Source organism: Vanacampus margaritifer, chromosome 1, assembly GCF_051991255.1.
Source record: "Vanacampus margaritifer isolate UIUO_Vmar chromosome 1, RoL_Vmar_1.0, whole genome shotgun sequence".
NCBI lineage: Eukaryota > Metazoa > Chordata > Actinopteri > Syngnathiformes > Syngnathidae > Vanacampus > Vanacampus margaritifer.
Window position 1 is genome coordinate 57,528,422 of NC_135432.1, and position 15,988 is coordinate 57,544,409.

The following is a 15,988-nucleotide window of genomic DNA, read 5'->3' on the forward strand; positions in this document are numbered from 1 at the left end:
TTTTTTTTTATCAGGCCATTTAAGTGGAAGCCTTGTCAGCCAGGGGCAGTTAGGAACAACTGAAAGTATTTTTTCTTTGTTTTCTTTCATTATATCAGAAATTACTAAGACTTGTTCTGAAAATGTCACCCGACAAATTAATTGGAGCAAAGCTCTTTGCTGCAACCGGAGGCATTTTAATTGTATTGAGGATGTAAATCAATTTGCTGAAGAAGGCAACTCTAATTGAAAAGACATGTCTATTAAAAGATTAGTGTCGTTTATTGTTTCCTGTCTTTCTCATCAACAAATCCGACTAATGTTTTAATTTCCTTAATGTTATCATTTCTGATGTAATTGGTGCTTGGCTGTCTAACAGCTTTTCCAATTAAATGTTTGTTATTGTTAGCAACGCACCGACAAAAAAAAAAGTGGCACTTGTGCTCAGTTTTCTCAGTTCACATAACATGCCAGAAACACAACACAAAATCATGAGCAGGTTTATTGGCCTGCTCTGGTCAAAACTAAACAAGATATTTCAACTTTCAACTGTGAGTACAACTAGTGGTATGAGTTTGTATTTGAGAACATTTTGACGCCAATACTTTCCTTTTTTTTTGTGAAAGTGAATATTGCCTCCAAATATAGGTTAGCGCCCACCTTGCCTACTAATTTTCAGTATTGGTATCAGCCAAACACACACACACACACACACACAAACACACACACACACACACACACACATCGGTCTATCTCTACCTTGAGTGTAAAAAAAAAATAAATCCTCAAAATTCTCCAAAAGATCACTGAAAATGCCTTTGGCTACTTTCTTATAAATAAATCACTTTAACTGTATTTTGACAAGGTATGGGTTGGGTTTGGTCTCAACGTTGAGAGAGAGGAATATGTATACAGAATATTAAAAGAAAAAAAATTTGCCATGCCCTAAACACATCGTCGTACTAATTCACTTTGATCCAATGTCATTTTCTGTTTGTTGATATGATGAAGCTAGGGCTGTGGAATTAATCAAATACAGTTTCAATGATTACACTCCACAATTACAAAATCAGCATAATCATAGAAAAAGATGAATTAATATTAATTTGGAGTTGAGTTGTTTAAAAAAATTAATATATTATAAATAAATTTTATTTGTCTTATTTTTTTTCTTCGTTGAAACATTTTCTTGTTTTGTACCAAAAAATAAATAATCGTCCTAATCGTGATTTTAATTATTTCCAAAATAATCGTGATTAATATTTTCTTCATAATCGAGCAGCCCTAGATGAAGCCCTAAATCGGGGGTCATCAGTTTGGTGCTTGGGGGCAGCAAGGACGACAGGAGTTGCCCACGGGCCTGTTCTAATAATAGCTAATCAGTGATGGGATATTGTGATTTCCTAGGAATGTTGTAGAAGTAATCACCTGCATGACACTTGCAGAAATTTATAGAAAGTGTTGTATATTGATAGAAACCAATTCCTACCTTTTTAAATCATTGTTGATAATTGTTATTTCAAAACTGTGTAAGTATCTCTCAGTTATTAAAAGGTTGTTGACCTCTGCCCTAAAGGCACATTTGTGCCGTCATCCGACTTGCGTGCATGCCTTTGCGATCAGTGTGCTTTGAGCGTCCGGCTGCCTGGAAGAAAGAACCAGTGGGTTTGTGGAATTCTGCCTCGGTGGCACAACTGTGTCATGAGGTCACCTCGGGCGTTAGTCATGAGGAGGGAATGCATTGTGGCCGTTTTTTAAGAAAATGGCAGTTGTCGGCATCCGCAGCGGCCGCACAATGAATGCAGGCCTTAGAAAGTTGACTTGAATTGACTGCGGTGAACAATGTGAACAGAATAGTCGGGGTCAACGTGGATTAGAGGCACCTTCAGGGCTCGGGGCCGGGACGCAGTATTTTTTCATATTTCGACATGTACAGCTGAAAGCAAAGCTGTGATTACTGTGAAATAAAACAATCAAGTGGTGTTATGTAATAATTTAGAGCTACTTTAATTCCAGTGTCATCCATTACAATGTATATTACTGACGTATCTGATGATGATTGTACTTTATTTTGTTCACAATTAATCATTTGCATTGTTTTCACATGCGCTTTATGGTAAGCAGCTAGTGTACAGCAAAAATCACAGAACATTATGACACAGACAGCATAAGTGCTTTTTCCCCCCACAGCACACAGCAACGGGAAAAAAAACATACAAGTCTCAATACAACCATCTAAGTTAGGATCAGGCTCAACTAAGAGAAGAATTTTGCCTAAGGGATATGGCACAACCCCTGCAGGCAGCATTATTCAGCTCAATTTAAAAAAAAAAAAAAACATCCTAAAATGAGTCCAGAACAATCAGAGACGAGCTTTTCCCATCCCATTAAAAAAAAAGAAAAGAGGATATTATTAAATAACAATTAATTAACTTCTCCCATAGTTGATCATGAAAATACAGTCTGGTCCACACCGATTTGATGGAACTGAAAAAGATTTTTTGTACACAAATGGCACGACAAACTCAAAAATGCTCTAATTGTACTGAGGCAGATTATAGAAGTAAACACAAGCTGTATAATACACAGAAAGCATTAAAATGACACTTTATCTGATGCAACAAAAATATTAACAACCTAGCTAATCACCCAACAGCTACATTTCACTTCACTAGTAAAAAGCACTACAAGAAATGATCAAAAATACTCAAGTGACTAACTTTCCTCCTTCACAAGTTCCTATAATCGCCATCACACGTTTTTCCACTTTGACCTACAAATAGGAGGACGTCTTGAACTCGTCTGGGACGTCACTGTCCAGTTTACAGATGACCTTGTAGATGGCCTTTTTCCAAGAGGGGTCGGAGTCTTTGGCCACAGAAATAGCTTTGTAAAACTCGTGCAAAGTAATCTCAGCAACCTCGAGGAATTTGTCTGGAACCTGGAAAAGAAGGAGGTGGAGATAATGAGAACAAGGTTCAAATAGAAACGTTGTCATAAAATGTTTCTGCTTCTTTGCTAGCATAGGTACACAAATATATATTCGTAATCAATTTATGATATTTCTGGGACAAATTAAGTGGAAAATGAATAATTTCCTGCAGCACTCTTGACGATCTTTGGCGCCTTGGTTGGGAATCGTTATCGTCACACAATTATGCACTTCACAACAAAAGCTGCTTTAATTAGCGTGACTTGATCTGACGAGAAGGCGAAATATTCATTCAGCTGTTCTTCAGTTGTTCACTTAAGGAGAGTGTGGGTATAGTAATGGATTCATTGATTAAGAATTCTGAGAAATCTGTGAAAGTGATTGATTAATCCTTACTTAAAGGGGAAGTCAACCCAAAAATATTATTTATTATTTTATGTAGCCCCAAGAGTATAAAAAACATATTCCTTTTAATATTATGTTTGTGTAATATGAACGTCACATGACCAAACTCAGAAAACAGACAAGATTTAATTGGTCAACAGCTATGATGTCATTTACAGTTGACAGCAAGTGGCAAAATGGCCGCCCCCTGAGATGGATAAAAACGGGTGAATTTGCTGCTTAATTTATAATTCACAAACACAATATTAATAAAAATTCTCTGTTTAGAGTTGTGGGGGCGCATACAAAATGTTTTTTTTTATTTTTTAAGGGTTGACTTCCCTTTTAAATCAGTTGAAGCATCCTTTTCTACTGTAAAGAAGAACAACATGACCTCTGCTGTAAAGGTTGGTTTTATTCGTGGTTAGTGTTTATTGTCCAATAATTCAACTTTTTTTTTTAAAGTGAATAAACTGAACATGTTTTAGACTCATGCACTCTATGCTCAATTAATTAAATTTACTTATTGTACTTACTGTTAAATTTTTGAAACAATGATACTACTACTAATAATAATAATAATAATAAATAGTAAAATCAATAATTAGAACAAAATGATGACAAACTTTTCTTTTCAAGATTATGAAATACATATTCATGATGCCCTTAGTATTTTCCACATTCTAAAACAATTTTGCAAATTTTTCCCTCACTCGATCAGGGAAGCTTCAAATTTTATTCAAATGCTCATCTCAATTAATTGCTAGGCAGACATTTATTTTTTATTCTTATTTATTTTCTTTTACTTAGAAACACAGTAATCAAAACTGAAACACGATAATTGAAATGCTGATGTGACAACCCGTTGCGATTGTGAATTATTGCTCATTTACTCCCAATTAATTCAGTCAAATTGTTGATGAGGTTAATACAAGATGTATATATTGAAGGTCAAGAGTTCATAAATCTAAGCACGGTGTTTCTGAATGAACAATAACTATCAGCACTCGCCTTGTTTCCCATCAACTGGCCAGGCGGTCAGCACTAGTTGTTGGCATTAGTTATTTTTCTTTCCCCTCATCTCCCGACACAAAGCGTCCCTGGGAAAGGAATGTCTTAGTCCCAAGGTAAAGAAAACGGTCCCATCCCTTTCCCACTGAGTGGCCTTCTGCCTCGCAGTCCACAGCGTCTTTCTCAGCATTCCGCATCAGTAGCAATCTCGGCCTCGCTCAGGCGGACGGGTCCTCTAATCCCGAGTTGTTTTAGCGGGATTTTGCGGCTTCCTCTTCCCACAGTGTGATAAAGCATCGCTGGAGTTTGGATAATGGCGGTGAAGGCTGGCAAGCCACAGGTGCAGTGTGACACACCCGGCCGGGTCAGTAGGAGGACGAAGGTGAGGAGTGAGTCGCATGCAGGAGCTCGGATATGTCTCTGCAAGGTAGCAACTAAGATGCCGATGTGGATATTTTTTATCTAATTGAGAGGATAGCTATCCTTTTTCTATACGTACTTCAATATCTATCTGGATTATTTTGAAAAATAATGTACGGTAACTAGTAACTACGATTCCCCCCCCCCCCCCCCCTAATATTTCAAACATGATTTTAATAAATTATTTTTTTTTTCAGGGTTTTATCAAACACGAGCAAAACATGAATCTGTATTACACTAAAAAACATCACATCAATTCGTGATCGTGTACATCCTGGTTGTCAGCCAATCACAAGGCCCGTCCGTATAAACAATTACCCTGTTTGGCAAAACTACTAGAATGTTTGATAAGTGATCAAATTTGCTCCTTCTCAGAACATGACATCCTATACATTTGCTAGTCTGCTTTTAAACCTGGGCTTAGTTCTGTGTCAGCAAGGGTAAAAGGTCATGAAAGGAAGTGTGAAAGTTACAAACACAATTTCAAATCTGGTCTGATGATATGACAAACCCCTGTCAATGAAATCAGAGCATCCATGGCTGTATCATGATTTGTGTGTGTGTGTGTGTGTTGTAAAATTTGTTTATAGTTCGATTTTAGTTGTCGTGCTTTCCAGTCTCGTTAGGTTTTATTGTGTTCACCTGTGCTCATCAACATGGCCACTCGTGTCATCCAATCAGCTACCTCAGCCACTTGTGTTTTTTTCCAGGTGTCTCTCATCTTGTTAATTTGTCCGTAAATACGTTGCATTGACCAAAGTGGGAAGTTGTACTTGATACAAGGAAGTATGCACTGGAACGTCACTTTGAACTCAGAAATCCGAGTTGCGAAGTTGGTAAACAAAAAAGGCCCCTGACTTCACCACCTGGTTTAAATCTGATGTCGCTTGACAATGTAGAGACAAAGACAGTGAATGGCAAAATACAATTTACACGATTATTAACATATTTATTCATTAACATTAATTTAGCTATTCGAAAAAGTAACTTAACGTAACCCAACGTTATTTCGACTGACTTTGTTAACCAAAACAACAAACAATTTATCGGACTCAGGCAGTCATCTTTGTTGTTTACATTCGCTTTGAACACATTGAGGTCAGAACTTCCAACCTCCCTCGAATGCAGCATTAGTTCCGTGCTTTCTTTCAATCCAAAATTGCTGTTAAACTTTGTTGATTTTGTGTTTATGAGATAACTCAAGTAGCTTGTTTGCCTTTTTGTTCTTGTTTAATTCATTTTATAAGTACACACCTGATCGCCGCCTTATTTCCAAGCATTTGGGTTCTCAACCCTCACGGAAACCTGACAATAGGATGAGGTAACAATATAGCATGCGATATAAAAGACAAATTGACCACCAGGCAGTACTTACATGGAAGTCATTGGCCTTGTTGTAGTGCATGTTGAGTGCACGGAACAGCTCCGAGTCTCTGCTGATGGTGATGTCTTTGACGTCACTGATGCCGTCGACGATAGCTTGGCGGGCAAACTTCTCCATTTGGATGTAGTAGAACTCCCTGAAGTTACTGAACCACTTGATCAGCTGAGAAGTGATGCAGCGATTGAACTGGAGACAGAAAAAAAAAAAATGTTTCAATGTGGCCTATTTCTATTTGAGGCTTCGTTTTAATTAAAATTATGAAGCTGTGTGCTTTTAAATCAAATCAATTTGACGTGTGCTACTGAAGGCTCTCGCAATAATTGACTGCACTAACTTGCGTTCAATACATGTGGGGCCGAATTCCAGCTAACAGTCTGTCAGCTTATTTATACCAGACACAAATTAGGCTGATCTTTTCCCACCAATGTCCCGAGTAAAAGAAAACACCTGCCAGGCCTGTGTATTTCTAAACGCTGTCTTGACATTAGTCGTGTTGTTCTATCTCGTCATCCAGAAAGATGAGCGAAAGAGGGGGGGGGGGGGGGAGCCTAAGGGCTGGGCAGGCATCAAAGACGTTTCTTCCCACTGGTGTGATGGGTGTGAACGTGATGCGGTAAGGACACAAGGAAGCTTCCCTCTCGCTGACTCGGGTTGATAGGATGGAATCAGACACCGGGATTAGTCGCTCTTTTGTTCGGTGCCACTTCCCACCGCCGGATTGTAAGCAAGGAGGAGACGTTCGCAGGCCGTCGCCACAGCATCCCCCCCCCCCCCCCTCAGACCCGGGGGGTCAACGTAGATAGCGAGGCAGGGGCCCAGACTGAGGGAGGATGAGGGGCCAGAAGAAGCATGACGGAGAAATTTGTAATGCAGCGCGGATGCTGTGAAAAGAAACCACGCAAAAACAAAAAGAACGGATGCCGGCAGCAAAGAACAACTAGAGACACAAGACCGAGGCCAACAGGATGTTGTGTTTAGGGCCAGCAAGTCTCTAATACCAACTCTGTTGACACTCAATAGCAATGCCTTGCCTACAGAGTCCTTTGTCACTCCATTTGCTGACTGGAGTGGCTTTTTTTAAACAGAGAATAGCTCTGTATCTCCCTTTGCCCCCAGGACACACTAGCAGCTCAGCGGCTTTGTTTTTTAAACCCTCTGCGTTTTTGTCTCTCTCCTCCGACACACTGCCGCTCTTTTCTGTCCCAGCCACACACTGACAAGTTGATACTGGAAGTTTGACGCAGGAGAAATTGTTCTAGACGTTGTTAATTGTTAGATACCAACGATGCGTGCGTACCAATACCTTGGGCCCATACCAGGGCTTATTTCAAGGTATCGGTACTAGTCATAGACCGATTTAGGACGGATACTGATTATTAATAGTCATGGGGGCCGATAACCGATATTTGGAAAAACATGTGAATTTGGTTGTGCTTGCTCTGTCTTGGCCGGGGTCGACGGCTCCCCTCTTTGGTGGAGGTTTTCATGCATGCCAGATCCACCACACCAGCATCTACCGAAATTCAAACACAATCTGCTTCTTCCTCTGGTCCTTGAATCGGTGGTGGCTGATTTCTGTGGATCTCACTCTGCTTCATCTATCCTTCCTTCCTTTCCTCAGTCTTTCCTTTGGTCTCTTGAGGTCTCCCGAATATGTTGGAATTTAGATGTTTCTGAGGTTGGTGAAAGATTCTGGTTGGTAACCCGGTGGGTAGTAGGTGATGTCTGGTCGGGGCTGGATTTCACTTTCCTTTCTTTTCTTTGATCCTTCCTCGGGTCTCCCGACAACCTCACGACTCTAGCTAGATTCTGAAGTATTCGGTTTAGGTGAACGGTATGGGATTTTTAATAGGTTTTAGGTGAATCAATGAGTACACACTCACACGCACGCACACATGCACATACTCACGCACATATAAAAAAAAAGGAGAAAACAGAAAGAAAAAAGTAAGATTACCGAATGAACAATAAATACTGAGCTCTCTCTAGAAAAAAAAGAGGGGGAAAAAGAACAAAACAAACATGTAAATAGCGCACTAAAGTTTTTTTTACAGTAAATAAAGTTTCCAAAATTTCAACACAACTGAAATGTTCAACTCACTTATTTCATATTTTTTCTTCAAAATAGTGCAGTATCAGCAGCATATCTTATAAAGTTAAGTGAAAATTTAAATAAATGAATACATTAAAGGTTTTGTAACGTTAAAACAGTTATAAATTGATCTCTTGAGTTGGCATCTCACTGAGCGGCAAATGCTTGCGAACGTAGCAAATTTTGGGTTTTCGGCAGGGTTCGTAAAGGGTTGCAAAGACGTTTGTGGAAAGTGAAAGTGAAGTCTGAACATGTTCAGAATTTCTTTGCGACAAGCAAAACTGTTAGCGACAACTTCAAACTGTCCGTGAACATCTTTGCAGTCTTTTATGAACCATGATGAAAACCCCAAATTTGTTACGTTCGCAAGCTTCACCAAATGCAAATATTTGGCATTTTGACAAATATCGGCACTGATAATCAGCCCCGCCGATAATCGATCAATACTCGCGACGGCGGTTGAGTACAAATAGCAGGTAAACAGGAAAGTTTTTATTCAACACCTACAGAGTTAAATTCAACACTTCAAAAGTGTCTATATTGGTCCACACTAAATTAAATACTGTAAATTAAAAAATAAACACTTTTGAAAAATAACACTCTTATGACACCATTTAATACTTTAGGAGTTAAAATCAATTGCCAAAAATGTAATCCTGAAATTTTAACAATTCAATTTTTGCTTTGTATCGGTATCGGGCTGATACCCGGCCTATTATTATTTCATGTTTTGCTCAAGTTATTTCAAGGTCAACTTGGCCGAGAAGAATAGAAAGTTGCCAGTAATTTCTTCCAATTTTAAGGAAAACTGTTACATTAAGATGTACAGGTGTTACTTTAAAAATATCTGTCATTGTTTTTTTTGTGGAGGGAAATTAAGCTCCAGCGTTATCAGTACTTGGTATTGGTATCACTACTCAGGAGTTGAGTACTCATACTTTTATAAAAATAAAAAATAAAATTAAAAAAAAGTTGCACCGAACATCCCTAGTAGAGTATATTACCTTGACATCAGGGAAGAATGTCTTGAGGACATTGGAGCTGGGGTAGCGAGTGTAGAAGAACATCAGCTTGGCCTTCTTCAAGTGACTCGGGGTGAGACCCTCCTGGATGTTCATCATCACGTTAAGGCAGACGCACGGACAAATGGTAACAGTGGCAGTGCAAGGTGATAGTGGAGCAGAGTGTTGTGTTGCATCAATCTTCAGCTAAATTGAATTTGGCTGAAGACTAGCTCGAGTCAATAATGACCCTAACATGTGCTTATTGGCAAAACAGAATTACGAATTAGATTAGGGATTTTTAATTAGCGAACAAAGCACTTCATGGCTGGCTGTTAAAACCAAAGAGGAGCTCATTTAAAGACAGCATATGTCGCACTCTCGTTTTCTTTTAAAAAAAAAAATAAAAAAAATTAAAAAAGGTTTGAGGTGGTTAAGTTTGTTCTTTTCTAAGTTTTAGATTTAAAAAATATATATATTTAGAGGGCTCTACACAACAATTTAATGAGTGCTATTTCTATTGGAGTTTTCCCCCTGTGGCATTGAAGATGTTATGGAGCATTTCCTCTGTAGTCCACCAACATGCCTCGGGTCACAAAATTTCTTCATCAGGCCACAACATGATACATTTATCAGAAAAGTCTACCTTTGAAACAGGGATGTGGGGATGAAAGATTAATGTGCTATTGTTCAAAGAGAAGCACTCAAAAGCTCAAATAAATCACCATCAAAAATTTCGCCCGTATAAGGTAAACAAGATATCTGGACTAAATCATGAGGTCTAATAAATATAATCAAACGAAATCAAAGTCACATGATCTAAGCATCTTGTCTCGCCCTGATTTTCTTTCAGTGTTCACACAAGTCAAAGCTGCTGCTGTCATCTTGTGCAATTTTGCGCATTCTGACAAAGGTACACAATAACACATACTCAAGACAAGAGCTCAAGTGTTATGGTTGGGAGGCACTTGTGGTTTCCACCAGCACTCAGATGTGACCTTTTCTATGCACCCCCATTGCTATGATGATGGAGAAATAGATCCTGCACCTTTTCAAGTATGAAAAAAAAAAAGATGCTTCCTGAAACAGAACACGATGCTTTCTCTGCCTTTGAAAAATCGGCTTTTGTTCCTGGCAATTCTTATCAAAGCCTTGTATTCTTTTTTTATTTGTCTTTTTGCGGACTTAAAGTCATTACTCTGCTCAGATTAAAGAAGAGGCAGTAATTTTCGATGGTGGGGGGGTAGCGAGATCAAAGAAATGAATTCTCCTTGAAGTTACTGGCGCTGCCCATTCTAAAACTGACCAGCGAGTCAAAGCTCAATTATAGTGAGGGGGGCAAAAAAACATAAGACACCACCAAACATTGTGTCAATATAACGCTACTGTAGAATAAGGTTCACTTAACTCATTCACTGCCATTGACGGCTATAAACGTCAAAAATTAATTTAACTATTTCTATTAGTTAAACATTTTGTTAACATTAGTATGAAAACCTAGAATTTTTTAAATTGTACATTTAGAACAGTTTACAATTAAAAAATGTAACCGCCTCTTGCCCCTAATTTTTAATAATCTTTTTTTTTTAAAAAAAATGAATGTATGGCAGTAAATTAGTTAATTGACCTGCCTCTTTTTTTTTTAACAACAATTTTTTTTCAAGCGCCATTGCAATATGTGAATACTGAGATATGCATACAAATTGTATTCATTTTTATCATATTTAGTACGACCTCAGAGCTCAGAATCTCTGCGCTTCGATCAAATCCACCAAACCAAAATCACGGAGCGCACGTGTGCCTCTCTACAAAAAAAAAGGGGCCCTCATTGTTGGATTAGGAATGGATTAAATAATGAGTCAAATCTGAGCCATAAAGAAATCCCAAGTGTTAGAAATGTGCTGAAAACGAATGACGCATGATTCAAAACTGATCCTGCAACAAAATGTAAGGTTTGTTGAGGACAGGTTATCTTTGACTTTTGAGTTTATTGGGAATATAAAGCATGACAGCTAGAACTGTATTATTTCTAGCTATTTCATCTAAATTCTCAACCAAAGCCATTTTCTACCTTTTTTAAGTGATTTTTTGTTGATTTTGGCATTTATTTACTTTAAACAAATGAGAAATGAGTTTCTGTTGTCTCAAAAATGATTTCCTTTGAAAAGAGAGGCGTAATCGTTTGACACCTATGGTTTAGGTCAAACAACATATGTTTTTTCATAGCCTATTTTATAGTTCACTAACTAGCCACGATGATAATCTTAGATTAGCGGGTCTCCAGGTGCCATTTGTGGCTTGTAGGATATAGTTTGCAGCCACGTTCTTGACATAAATGTTTAATCACTTATGGGCTACCAGCGCAGGCTCATGACAGCATTTGAATTGTAATTCTGAAGTGACACCAAGTAACCAAGAGATTTTCAAAGCAACGAGAACAACCAATTACAAGAAAAATAGAATAATGTTTTGTTTTGCCACCCGGGGCCCCTTTTTTTTTTTTTATACAGAAAAACAAATCTTGTCCATGTTGTGAAGAATGTTAATGGTCTGAACTGTCATTAATAAAGGTGGAGAAGATTGGATTAGATTGTTTGTGTGTGTGTGCATGTGGCGATTAATTGATGCAGGCCTAGACACACCCTGACTACCTCCAGCGGCCCTAACATAAAGACCCCTGTTGGTAGCTAGCCAAATAGCTAGTTAGCTAGCCAGATAGATAGATAGATAGATAGATAGATAGATAGATAGATAGATAGATAGATAGATAGATAGATTTTCAACATTGTCAAGCTAAGCTATGGTGCTAGCGCATGTCAGACTTTGTTCTCTACGGCTTTAGTCTCAACTAGTTTGCGGTCTAAAAGAACAACAACAGCTAAGAGAGGCTGATCTACATCCATTCAAAACTCAACAATGCCATAATTCTTTCCGGCAGCATTATTCTATTCACTCCAATCAAAACAGGATTCCAGAATATTTACAGATAATAATTTTTTACCCATAAATATCCATCCATCTATCCATTCTCTGAACCACTTAATAAAATTTTAATTAATGGATTGTTTTTTAAAAATGTTCTCAAGTTGATCAAGGATTCTTAATCAAATGTCTGTCTGTTAAATATTAGTATTTCTGAACTACTTTTTTCATTTTCTTTATTTTAACCACTTCTCCTACCATGTGTAAGCAGGGATTCTATCTCAATGGCTACTTTGGTGAAAGGATATGTTGAGAGACATGTAGGGGTTTCTCTCGGCCATACTTTGCAGCTCGCCACACTCTAGTTTGACGTGAGGGAGGCAGAGAGCGTCGACCGTCACGGGCCCCAGGGCAGAGGTACGAGGGTGGTGGCCGAGGTGACTCGGTGTCACTTTGGATCGCAATGCGATGGTGTCCCAAGGTAGGTCAACTGGGTCTGGAGAGGTCCTGTCCATTGAATGGGGCATGCAGTGGAAAGCCCCAAAGTTGGAATGTGGCCCGTACTTGAGAAGGTGCTCCAGGATCTGACTGTCATGCAGAGGGGCGCTGTAGTTGAACTGGAATGGCGTCTGGTGCACGGGGTAGGGCCGCTTCACTGTGGAGCTGACTGAACTCAAAGGTGTCGTCACTGGTTTGCGAACCACCAGTGAGAGCGCTTCGGTCTGGTCCTGGTGCGCCTCAGAGTTGTCGTAATATTCCAAAGAGTGGGTCTTGGTGGGGCTCTCTTCAGCCTGCAGGTGCTCCTGCATCGAACCATCTTGTTGGTTCTTTCTGCCAGCGCTCAAGCTGATCTTCCCCTCTGGAGATTGGCACATTCGCTGTTGAGAGGACACATCAAGTCCTGATGAGGACGTCTTGGTCAACACACGGTCCACACAGTCATTCAAAGCTCTGGAGAGCTCCTGCTTCAAGATTTCCCGCAGGTTTTGATTCTCTCTTTGGTGACCGACTACTTTTATTCTGTCGTCACATTCTGAAATCAGCCTGCTCTTCCGCTGGAGACCGTCTTCAGTGCCCGCATAGATGCTTTCCGCTGGCGTGTGACAATCAGCGGCTGCCTTGTCATCATGATCTGCGCCTTCCTGCTTATAAACATGAAGGAATTTTTCCTGGAGTTGACGTAGAAGCTTTTGCATGCTATGAAGCTGCTCTTTCAGTTTGTGACACTCCTCATCCTTGTTGTTAACGTCATCATGATCAGCTCGAGCTTTTCGATTGGCCGGCCCTGCAATGCTGTGCTCCTGATGTTGAGGTAACCGTTGTTTGCGCTTGTTCTCCCGGTATGCCTCTCGAGACTCTCTGGCGTCTCGGGAATCAACGTCGGGCCGCTCACCGTCCCCGTGCGACCTGTTGTTGGGAGAGCCTGCCATCACCCTGATGATGTTCTCCACCCGGGCTCGCTTAGCTTGGAGGTGGTCCGGCGTGGGCGGCTCTCCCTCCGCGTTGCAGCGTGTAGAAACGTGGCAACCGGGGGAGGACGCCTCCGTCGCGCTGTCCTTCGACGACACGCTGCTGCGGTCCTCCTGTCCGGAGTCAGTGGCAGTAGAGTTGGAGATGTAGAAATGGCTTTCATCAAGTGCCCTTTTGCTGTGCATGGTCTTCCGGAGAAGTTGCGATATGATGGAGCCGTTGGCGTATGAGGAAAGTGGCTCATCGTAGACGTTTCTGCGTAAGCAAGGCAGCAGGACGCCGTGTTTGTCATCCTCCAGGCAGCCTTCGTTGGAGTTATGCACATTCTGGTCTGAAGGGCTGAGGTTCATGTTCGCTAAGCTCGACACTCTTTCTTTTCAAATCACAATCTGAAAAGATGTGGAACAGTGAACACAATTAAGTAATTTCTAAGTCATAAATGCATCACAAGTTGCAAAAACAATCCTTACACATTCAAGAATATCTTGTCATTTTTCTGTGAACAGAAATGCAAAATTCCTGAATGATTGCTCTTTGTTATGTTATCTCATCTTTTTTTTTAATAGGTTTAATTAAGAATCTTGAACAATCTTCACCCTTAATCTGATATTTTTTATACACAAAATTGTAGCTACAATTAGTTTGAATCCTGCTTGAACATGCAAAAATCAGCAAAGGCTGTCATATTTGCAAAATAGTAAGGAAGCAAAACCTTGTATAAATGATTTACAAGGGAAATGATCATGAATACTCAACAATAACAAACATGCATTCACGCTCCCTTTTTCCTTTTCATTGACTCCTCTCGCTGGCTTTCATTTCATTTCAAGTGCTGTATATTTCACCAAATTAATCATGGACCATAAGTGCATTCTAAAACAAAATAATCATAAGGCAACTGGAATAGATGGTATTTTAAAATTGCAGTTTCAATTTGTTATTGTACATTGCATGTGATAATGTTTAAATAAAATGTACAACTTCCAGTGTGCTTTATTTTTTTATTTTTAGTTCAGCTTCTTTTAATATCATTTTATTTGGATGTGTAGACAAATAAAGCCTTTAAAATACTGGCATTGTCATTTTCTTAAATTCATCAAAAAAGTTACAGTGAAGCACAATTTTTGGAAAGCAAAAATGCTGGACTTCTTTATAGGATAGTTTCTAAAATTCAGTAATTCAAATTAAAATTAAAATGTTAAATGAGAGTTGATGATTTTGATTATTTTATCTTAATTCTCTATGCAGCGATTGCATGAGAGGAAAAATAAGTATACATGAAAGTATTTGAAGTTTAAAAGGCACAAAACTCCAAAACAAGTGTCTTAAATCTTCACCAGTCGTATTTTAAGAAATAACTTATTGGGGGGAAACTGTTTAAACCTATTTTTACAAAGCAGAAATGCGTACTGTGATAGAATTTTATAACTTTGCACTATCATGTGACCATTAACTTCTGAAATAGAACAACAAAACATTGGAATGCACGGTTTGGACACCACCTGGTTGTTCAAGAGCAAAAATTAGTGAGTGAAGTGACAGAGCCCCCTTACCTGTTGCCGGGCTGGTGGCCTCACGCTCTCTGTGATGTGAGCAGTGCAAGAGAACAGATGCATTGTAGTGCCCGAGGAGGCGTGACCATGAACGCATCACTCACGAGGAACGTTGAGTGACAGCCCGCGCTCGCGCAGGCTCCTCGAACCTGCCAACAAGCATCAATGCACGCGATGCTAGAGGAAACGGGTGGATACCCAAATGTTCAATACTGTAAAGTTATTTATTTACAAGTGGTAAAAATAAATAGACCAAAGACTGGAGCCTAGAAGTAGGAAAACTGCTGTGCATAAGGACCACGTTGGATTTGTCAACATAAATAAATAAATAATCACGTTGGACCAGATCAGAAAAAAACGGTTGAAATGTCTTTGTAACATAAACTATGTAAATTAGTTTTAATAGTAAAATGATAATTCATGCTCATTTTTGTACAGTACTGTATTTTGACTATAATTTATTTAATTAACGATTCAAATTCATTACTTGTACTGTATTTTGGGATTTTATGTAAAATGGTAGCGTAAAATAAATAATTCCTGCACCATTTTTAATGTTATTATTTAAAAATTATTTTATACATATTGTGCATAATTAATTAACAAATTACTTAATGAATAAAAAAATTACAATAACATTGTTTATTTATTATTTACAATTGATCAATTAACAAACTATTACTTTGTATTAATGACTGTTTGTTGGCTGGAATAGAGTATATAGTGGGCTTTATATGACCCGGTTGCCATGCTTTGCCCCTCCATAGAAGCCTTTCACCTTGGGAATTAAAAAAACACTCACAGAATAAACTGAAATTTTGTTATTTGACAGATAGGCAT

General features: G+C 39.0%; 1 protein-coding gene across 1 annotated transcript; it reads right to left on the bottom strand.

The window, feature by feature from the left end:
• Positions 1-2,088: 2,088 nt before the first annotated feature.
• prox2 (prospero homeobox 2) lies at positions 2,089-15,281 on the bottom strand. Its single transcript, XM_077556879.1, has 5 exons — positions 15,149-15,281; positions 12,434-13,984; positions 9,207-9,314; positions 6,102-6,296; positions 2,089-2,920 (listed from the first exon to the last, which is right to left on the bottom strand). The coding sequence occupies exons 2-5, from the start codon at positions 13,943-13,945 to the stop codon at positions 2,753-2,755; spliced, it is 1,983 nt and encodes a 660-aa protein (XP_077413005.1). The 5' UTR covers positions 13,946-13,984; positions 15,149-15,281; the 3' UTR covers positions 2,089-2,752.
• Between the last annotated feature and the right edge of the window lie 707 nt (positions 15,282-15,988).

Bases quoted from the DNA above. Each gene is read 5' to 3' on its own strand.
- prox2 (XM_077556879.1), bottom strand. From the start codon at position 13,945: ATGAACCTCAGCCCTTCAGACCAGAATGTGCATAACTCCAACGAAGGC. The intron at 6,297-9,206 runs GTAATATACTCT...TTCTGTCTCCAG, and splicing joins CATTCTTCCCTGATGTCAAG to TTCAATCGCTGCATCACTTC. The intron at 2,921-6,101 runs GTAAGTACTGCC...CTTCTTTTCCAG, and splicing joins ACAAGGCCAATGACTTCCAT to GTTCCAGACAAATTCCTCGA.